Here is a 9,532-nt window from a genome sequence, read left to right as displayed (position 1 = left end):
CTCGCGGGGGTCGAAGGCCGCCGACCTTCTACATCCATTGCACCGGCGCGTGTAGGAAGGGGGTGGCCGGAGCGCCGCCGTCCGTGGCTTGGTTGTGGAGTTCGTGAGAGAAAGAGATAGAGAGATAAATGGGGGAAGAGAGCAAGGAGAGAAAGAGAGAATGGGATGTTGTGTTATATTTTTCTTTGTGAAGTAATAAATAGTAAAATTTTAGTTAAAATAAATAGGTGGGAATTTGAAATTTTTTAAAATTCAAACTTTTAGGACACATATGAGTCCTAAAAACATTATTGTAATTTTAGTTAAAAAAATTGAGGGAATTTGAAATTTTTTAAAATTCAAATTTTTAAAACACACATAAGTTTTAATTTTAGTTAAAAAAATTAGAGGGAATTTGAAATTTTTTAAAATTCAAATTTTTAGGACACACATAAAGCGAGTCCTAAAAACATTCTTTTAGGACTCGCAATTTTAGTTAACCTAGTGAATTAATCAAAGAAAACAACAAGAATAAACCCATGCACACAATGAGCAACTTCTTCTTATTCATTTATCCTTGATGGAGTTTACAAAGTACTACTCTTTGTGGGGAAATACTATATATATATATATATATATATGTGTTTTACACCTAGCTATATCTATATCAGACCACTCTCTATCACTCCTTGCTGTAACTTTTCTATATACGTCCCAGCAGACCCCACATGCTATAATTATGATGCCCATGTTGATATGCTTCTTATTAGGTGCCGCCAAGATACGCAAAACGCACGAGAAGATCGTTGCAGTTTAATTTGTTCTCCAATCATTGATCTTTTCCATAATCCTATTTTTTTCAATTTCTTTTGTTTATATATGGTGTACATTATAGTATGCTTTGTGGTTTTAATTTGATTGTGTATTTATTGGGAGAATAGAAATAATATACGTGCATAATTAGTTAAATAATGACAAACTACATATGCATAATTACTACCTTTCACCCTTCTCTTCATCCTCCATTAATGGCTTCCACAAATTCACCCACTCCCATCTTCTATCGACTAATCAGAAGCTAAGAAGTCGATCAGAGGGTGCCATTTTATTATATGCATTTCAAATTTCAAATTACACAGAATACAATAAAAAAATTAATTAGAAAGACAGGGGGCCAAAACAATAAAATATTTTTTGTCCATTCTTTATTTATTTTCTAATCTAATATATTCATATGAAATATATAATATAATATAAATACTAATATATAATAAAAATATTTTCTCACGAGAATTAAAATTGAATCTTTATTTTCTATATTTATATTTTGCACAATTTTGATTTTTTAAATTGATATATTTTTTAATATATGTATACTAGATGTGTTGAAAAAGGGTGTTATTAATAAATAAATCTATGGTTTCAAATTAAAAATATATATATGTGAAGAAAAAAATATGTGCCGATTATAGTTTGAATCTTTAAAAAACTATGCTCTATCTGTTGATTAATTATATATAGGTACTCAGGATCTAAATTAATTCAATTACCCTGAATCAATCCAAATCAATCTAATTATTAAAAAAATTGGATTGGATTGGATTGGATTTGAAAAATTGGATATTAATTTGATTGGATCGGTTGTTGGATGACACTCTGAAAATCTAATTAGAAGCTCATCCAACTCAACCTTAATTAAAAAAATACATATTATATTAAGTATAAATACATTTAATTATGTTAGCTTATATTGGTTGTCATTTAGTACGTAGATGCTATTATTATTAAAAAAACATGATTAAAAAAATTGATCCAATCCAATTACAATTCAGTTATAATTGGATTGGATTGGATTTTGAAAACAAATTAGATTGGATTAGATGTTTATTTTCAATATTCAACATTTAATTGGATTGGATTTGTTAGGTTAGAGACAAAAAAGTTGGATCGGATCGGACAGGATCTAATCGAATCGAATAAGCACTCCTAATATATACCTCCAATTTTACTCATTACTATTTAATTAATTTTTTTTTTAAAATACGAAGATATTTTTTCACCTTCTTGCACTGTCACCCTAAAGTAATGTAGAGTTGTAGCCCTTATCTTCATTATTGGACAAACGTCCTACACCAAACCATGAAACAAAAAGAAGAAGAAAAACCACCTACCTTCATGCATAATGCATGCCTAACATATGTTGCAACACATTTTTACCAAACTAATTCCTGCAAAATGAATGTTCCCACGTGGTTAAATGAATTTCGTGTGGCTGATCGATCAGTTTGTTCTGGACCACAGTTTTTTTTTCTTTCTAATAAATAAAAAATTAATTTCACAACCCAACCAATCTGTTCCCCTGTATATATATCACCTTAGTTGTTTCTCGTCACCCATCATTCCCAAATCAAACTAGCTCAATTACTCTCGACCCGTTTACTATAGCAAAAATTATATTATGGCTTTTCCCAAGTGGGTCTTTTTGATTTACTTTTTCTTTCTCATGTTTGTATCAACAGTCGTATTGTCGTTAGACTCCAATTCACTCGGCTCAAAGTTCCTCGATCATGCCAAGAAAGCAGAGGTGTTTGATTGGATGGTCCAAATCCGGAGGAAACTGCATGAACATCCAGAACTGGCCTATGAGGAAGTGGAGACTAGTAAGCTGATAAGAAAGGAATTGGAGAATTTAGGCATTCCATATACACACCCTGTCGCAGAAACAGGTGTCATCGGCAAGGTTGGAACTGGTGGACCACCTTTTATCGCACTTAGAGCTGATATGGACGCTCTACCAATCCAGGTACCCATAACGCTTTAATTACAAATTCAGCTAGACCAATATACAACATTAAACATGCACAGATATTACTCTATATTAATTCAGTAAATTGATTAAAGAAAACAAGAAACACACACACAATCACAGAATATTAGTCATCTAAAAGAGTTACTGTATTGTTATTAATGACTCAATGTACTATACTCCAATCCTTGTTTTTGCCAAATTAAGATATACTCCCACCGGAGAGCAGCTCATGATTTCACTCTTTCGTCCTTAATGGAGTTTACAAAGTAAAGTCTTTGAAAGGAAATACTCTGTTTTACACCAAGCTATGTCAGACCTCTCCCTGTAACTTTTCTATGTCCCAGACCCCTCGACAAGACTATCCCAAGATTCCATTTCTATCAAAAGTCTTGGGCTATATCACATCCCTTCCTCTCTCTCTCTCTCTCTCTCTCTCTCTCTCTCTCTCTCTCTCTCTCTCTCTCTCTACTTTTCTATGTCATAGACCCCCATCAAGACTATCCCAAGACCCTTTTCATATTCAAGAGTTTTGGATTACAAAATGATCCCTCTCAAACCAATTAGAAACATGTACAAGAAAGACTCCACAGTAACTAATTGAAACAAATTTTTAAAAAACAGTTACGACCATTAGTTGCATAACAATGACTTGTACAAAAGAAAAGGAAAATTGGGATTTGAGAAACATATCTAGGCCTAGCAATATGATCATTTTTATCAGTGTTGTTCTTCTTTTACTAGTGCAGAGTTTGGTTTAGTTTCACATGCATATATCATACGTATGCAGGAAGAGGTGGAGTGGGAGCATAAGAGCAAAATCCCAGGAAAAATGCATGCTTGCGGACATGATGCCCATGTTGCTATGCTTCTTGGTGCCGCCAAGATGCTCAAAACTCAAGAGAAGGAGTTGCAGGTTGATTTTTTGTCTAACCATTGATCTTTCTCATACCCATTTTTTCAATTTTTTTTTTCTGTTTATGGCGTACTTTATAGTATGATGACAAACTATATTAGGGGACAATTGTTCTGGTATTCCAACCGGCTGAGGAAGGAGGCGCTGGGGCCAAAAAGGTTTTAGACAGTGGAGTTCTAGACAATGTGAAGGCTATTTTCGGGCTGCATGTAGCGAATGGCGTACCCGTTAGCGTTACAGGCTCAAAAGCTGGTAATTTTATGGCTGGGAGTGGCACTTTTGAGGCTGTAATAAAGGGACAAGGGGGCCATGGCGCCCTTCCCCATTTCTCCAAAGATCCAGTTGTTACTGCTGCTAATGTCATTATTAGCTTACAACAACTTATCTCTCGCGAAGCTGATCCAGCTGATTCCCAGGTACATTTCTTAGTTCACATTATTATTATTATTATTATTATTATTACGAGTATAGAAATACAGAGACAAAAAATCTTACGTATACATAATCGAACAATAATTGTATGTATACATAATCGAACAATAATTGTATGTATACACACTCTCTAACAAACACATTAACAGTAATATAACTAACAAATTAAAATTTGAAAATTTGCAGGTTGTAACGGTTGCAAAACTTGAAGGCAGCAATGCATTCAATGTGATTCCAGAGTCCGCTAAACTTGGTGGAACTTTTCGTGGATTTTCGACCATCAGACGTCTTAAGGAACGTATACAAGAGGTAATTATTAAGACCCTCTATTCTTTTCATTTTTTTTAATATAAACAACCTGTTTATTACTCTATTATAATTATATGTATATATATAAAGAAAAAACTTACTTTAGTTTCTTGATTGATTTCGACACTAATTTGTCAATGTTTCATGTTGAACATACAGGTTATCGTATCGCAGGCTGTCGTGTCGAGGTGCACTGCCACAGTCGATTTCTTTGAAGATGAGAGGCCTTTATACCCTGCCGTCATAAACGACGACGCTTTATATGCTCACTACAAAGGGGTAGCAGCTGAAATGCTTGGCTCCGAAAGAGTTTTAGAGCCCTCAGCAGTAACAGTGTCAGAGGATTTTGCATTCTACCAAGAGAAACTACCAGGATTCTTTTTCTTCATTGGAATTCAGAATCAGACTGTTGGAAATGTAGCAGTGCACTCGCCCAACTTCGAAATCGCCGAAGATGCATTTCCTTATGGCGCAGCCCTTCATGCTACGTTAGCTACTACTTATCTCAATCATGTCCTTATTGGTTCTCAATCTCAGCCCAATTCTTATAATCGTGATGAGCTCTGATCTAGCTAATGGATATCGATTATCATTTGCATCACCACTTGTATCAGCCAGAAAATAATAAAGCCCTTTTGGCTCTAGGAAAATTACGATTCATTTGGTGTATGGAAAGTCCAGAATTATATACAATTGCTATAGTCACTTGTGGTGCCCAGCAACACTGTGGTTTTTGGTTCAGACACTTGAGTGGTGTTTGATTCAGACACACTTAAGCCTGTTTGCTGATGTGGCTTTAGACCACACTAAGCCAGTTATTTCAGTTGGAGTTAAATGCTAGTCTTGTGGACTATATAAGAGAGGCTTTCATGTTAATTTTTGTGTGTTAGAAAAGAGAGATTGGTGAGAAAAGAGGAGTGTTTTGTTTGTCTTTCATTTGTTCTTTTTTGGGAAAGATATTGCTGAGAGCTTCCTTTGTACGTTGGAACAAGTCTCCTTTTGTAATCTCTTGTACTGATCGAAGAGCAATTAATAAAGATCATCAGTCATTATAGAGGCTGTTCTACCCTTGGATGTTTGTAAGTAGCAAAAGTTCATTTCTTTTGTCTACTGAAACAAGTAAATTTTTGTTTCTATTTCAAGTTTCTGTTCTTAGTGTTATTTCTCATTGTCTTGCATTGTTTCCTTTTATCATTGTTCTGGAGAGAGTGTTGTTCAAACACCACAAACACCTCAAATTGATTTCTCCATTTTAAATTAAATGATGTGTAATTCGATACTAAATTATCCTAATATATATATATATATATATATATTATGTAAGGTAATGTTGGGAACGTCAGTCTTCTTTGCTCATATTTTTATTTGGGCTTACATTATTTATTTTCATGTTATATAAAATAGGAGTTGATAAATAGTTCTTTGTTGTTCTAACCTATTTAATTTTAGTGATTTCTTGTTTATAGGCTTAGTATTTATAGTAGTCTAGTTGAAGCAAAAATATAGGCTTTTTAATTAAATGAAGTTTTTGATGAGGAGGTTCAGTCAAACTAAATTAATATAAGTTAAGTTTCATCCCTAACTATGAATAGTCTCACACTACAAAAAACAAGGCCTATACCGAGAACAAATGTCCTCGATATAAGCCAAAATGTCATCGGTACACCCTATACCGAGACAATGTCGTCGGTAGAAAGTTATCGGTACAGCCGCGTTGGTAAAACAAAACTTCTACCGACGACATTAAAAATGTTCTCGGTATAGGCTTTACCGAGGACAATGTCCTCGGTATAAAGTGACAAATGTCCTCGGTACAACTAACCCCAATTTGTCATCGTGCTGGTATATACCGAGGACAATGTCCTCGGTATAGACGTTTCCCAATTTTTTTTTATATTTGTAATATTTATTCCCTTATTTATTTATTTATTTATTTAATTTGAATTAAATATAAAAAAAATGGAATAAAATTAAAACACTTATATTAAACATATAAATAAAAACATAAGAGTATGTTCGCTGAATCAAAATAAAGAGCTGTGTTAAACAAGATAATGTAATAGTCAATTGTAATAAAATTCATATATAAGTCCTACTGAGTCGGTGCTCCAACATCGGGATCATCGGGTGGTGGTGGGGCAGATTGAGATCCCGGGGTGATACAATGAGTCCGGACATGCTCCTCTAACTGTCGAAGACGCTCTCTCATCTCAGACAACTCTTCATCTCTAGTTTGTGAAGGACGAAAATCAAATGGAGTTCGGTCCCTTATGTTAAGGATACGTCCATATCCTTTCTGGTGGCCCCGTCGTTTTCCGAAGACAGTTTGTACCAAAGATATGTCTTCATCTTCAGGCGCACTCGAAACTGGTGTGGAACTCTCAGTATCAGTTGCCTGTGTCTGCTGTGTGTCGCGGTATGCACGCAATTCCTCCTGTGATACAATGTATAATGTAATTAAAATTTTGAAAAATGTTTAAAAAAACTTAACGTACCCAAGTATTTTTTGCTGTCTCTGTCACCCACCCTGTGCCTGATTTATGGTGAGTATCCATCCAGCTATCCGAGATGGACTCAAGTTGCCCAGTCTCTAAATTGCGCTGTCACGTACATATATTTTTATAAAATTAATAATTAAACGTAAATAAGAAAAATAAACTAAAAAATAATTAATTAACTAACTTTTTTATAGCGTAGGGCTGGGATTGACTGGGAACCTCCATAGCTAAGCTCTTTCAGTTTCTTTCTATTTTCCTTGTTGACCATAGAACGTTTCTGCAAAAAGTTATCGTTAGTAATATATTTAATTAAGATAGTTAAGTTTAGCAAGAAATTAATACCGTAATTTCTGGGCGTCGGAAAAATTCAATTGCTTTTTTCCACTGCGTATCCGTGTAACCACCATAACGATTTTGTGGCCCATTAATCGTTAAATGCTCTTTAATATCGTACTTCCAGTCAGAATACTTTTTAGCACACGAAGTATCAATGCCACTCAAGATCCCAGGCATATGCTCTTCTCCATATCTAGTACGCCCAATATCAAACAAATCATCCTAATTTACAAACATTTATTAGTAAGTATGATATATAACATAAAATGAGAATTAACATAAAAATACATAAACTACTTACTTCCAAATGTTCAAGTGTTCTTTCTTTCGAGGCATTTGGTACTTTTGACCATTGAGGACAGTCCGGATCTGTGTACTGTCGAACAAGTAATCCGAGCTCTCTTGAGAAATTTGAGCTGTACTCTCCGATCTCTTTATATGTTCTCCCCCGCACATCCCACTCGAGAGGGAGAGGACGCCCCAATTGTTCCCTTTTTTCCCGCGTGTTCAATCCTTTATGGCGTCCACGTTTATTTGGAGGCGCTATTGTATGCAAATTCAATATTTTAAAATTAATATGGATTAATTGTTAAATTTTAAGGAGTATATCAATGTGTAAAGTATTACCTCGTTCACAATCAGCTGGGATATCTGACGGTCCACGTGGAGGATCGCATCCTCCACCATCACCCCCGTGAGATTGACACTACAACAAAAAAGGCCATTTGCGTCAGTTTAGCACTGCCACAGTTGAGTTTTTGCGTCAGTGTACTATGTGACGCAATTGCCCATGACGCAAACAAGAGTGTCATTTGCGTCAGTGGGACACTGCCACAAACTGGCATTTGTGGCAGTGCCCCACTGACGCAAATGCCAGGTGTTTGCGTCAGTGGGGCACTGTCACAAATGCCAGTTTGTGGCAGTGTCCCACTAACGCAAATGACACTCTTGTTTGCGTCAGTGGGGCACTGCCACAAATGTTAAAAACGAGTATTTTTTGCGTCAGTTGGGCACTGTCACATAAAGTATTAACCAGGGAAGTTGCAAATGTTTATGCCAATTTCCCTGGCCTGTTTTGATAAAAATAATCAGCAGCAGAAACAGAAAAAACAGCAGCAGAAACAGAAAAACAACAGTATGAACAGAAAAACAACAATATAAGTTTTTATAAACATTTATCTAGAGTTAACATTTGTGATCAAAACTATAAAAGTAATTCAAATATCAAAGTTAATATATGTACTCTTGTGTTCTAAATTTCTAAGTGTCAAACCTACTTAAACTAAAATTTCCTCACCCACTTGCTCATTTGCTAATTGAGATACGCCATAATTGATTCAGTCCACTCATCCCGTATCTCGTTGATTTCGTCAGCCGAATATGGGCTCGTATTCGTAAACTAATTAGAAAATATTTAAAATAATAAGTTACAAATAATCATCCAAATAAAATCATGAACGATAGTTTAAATGAAAATTAAAAAGCAAAAAAATACCTCATTTTTCAAGTAGGCCTTCGGTCTAGGCTGTGAAATCAAGTCTCTAGCAAATTTCATAACGTAAAAGCCACACTCGGTTGGCCCAGTCTGGTTTCGACACTATTACAACATAGTTATCCAAAGTTAAGAATTATATTTAGTAAGTTATTATAATAGAAATATGTCAAAAAGTTGAATACGATAAGTAATATAATTTACTTACCTTAGGAACACAAACTTTTAGATTGATTGACTCTTTTAGTCTTCGGTGTGTATCATATTGATCCAACGCCCTGCACACAATATTAATATTTACCCATATATGAGTTTGAAATAAAATCATAAATTAATTAAGTAAAATGAAAAACTTACATGATAATTATTTCCTTGATTTCCGGACGGAAATGTGAGTTTACAGGATCCAAAAAAGCTACCGAATGACTGTGGGGCTGAATTAATACTAACATCCAATGAAAGCTGCAATAAAAAACCTTGTGTAAGATATTTATCAATAAACAAAATATATGAACATAAAATTAAGTTGACTTACTTGTTGTTCCAAGGACAAATTAGAAATTGTGTCTCTAGCTCCATCTGTAGAAACTGATCAAAGAGATTTTTAGCACGTATTTCATTGGTTCCTGCATTAGTGGACACTAAAGCGGGATGCATGAAAGTGTACATGTGGTTCAATCCCTTCGTTTGCACCAAATCATCGAGGAATTTACATATAATTAAAAAAGTTAATAAACTATTAAATTTCAAGTTAAACTAAATAA

At 34.6% G+C, this 9,532-nt stretch overlaps 1 protein-coding gene across 1 annotated transcript; it reads left to right on the top strand.

Annotated features, from left to right (window-relative positions):
* Positions 1 to 2,363: 2,363 nt before the first annotated feature.
* Positions 2,364 to 5,512, top strand: LOC133794409 (IAA-amino acid hydrolase ILR1-like 4). Its single transcript, XM_062231637.1, has 5 exons — positions 2,364 to 2,782; positions 3,576 to 3,701; positions 3,803 to 4,117; positions 4,320 to 4,442; positions 4,602 to 5,512. Exons 1-5 carry the CDS (start codon positions 2,438 to 2,440, stop codon positions 5,007 to 5,009), a joined length of 1,317 nt encoding a protein of 438 aa, XP_062087621.1. The 5' UTR covers positions 2,364 to 2,437; the 3' UTR covers positions 5,010 to 5,512.
* Positions 5,513 to 9,532: the final 4,020 nt, after the last annotated feature.

This window comes from Humulus lupulus, chromosome 8, assembly GCF_963169125.1.
Source record: "Humulus lupulus chromosome 8, drHumLupu1.1, whole genome shotgun sequence".
Lineage (NCBI taxonomy): Eukaryota > Viridiplantae > Streptophyta > Magnoliopsida > Rosales > Cannabaceae > Humulus > Humulus lupulus.
This window is presented reverse-complemented; position numbering and strand designations above follow the sequence as displayed.

What these genes read in the sequence shown, in the direction of transcription:
- LOC133794409 (XM_062231637.1), top strand. Translation starts at nt 2,438, where the DNA reads ATGGCTTTTCCCAAGTGGGTCTTTTTGATTTACTTTTTCTTTCTCATG. An exon ending in CTCAAGAGAAGGAGTTGCAG is followed by an intron (nt 3,702 to 3,802) that starts GTTGATTTTTTG and finishes AAACTATATTAG; the next exon opens with GGGACAATTGTTCTGGTATT. An exon ending in TTAAGGAACGTATACAAGAG is followed by an intron (nt 4,443 to 4,601) that starts GTAATTATTAAG and finishes TTGAACATACAG; the next exon opens with GTTATCGTATCGCAGGCTGT.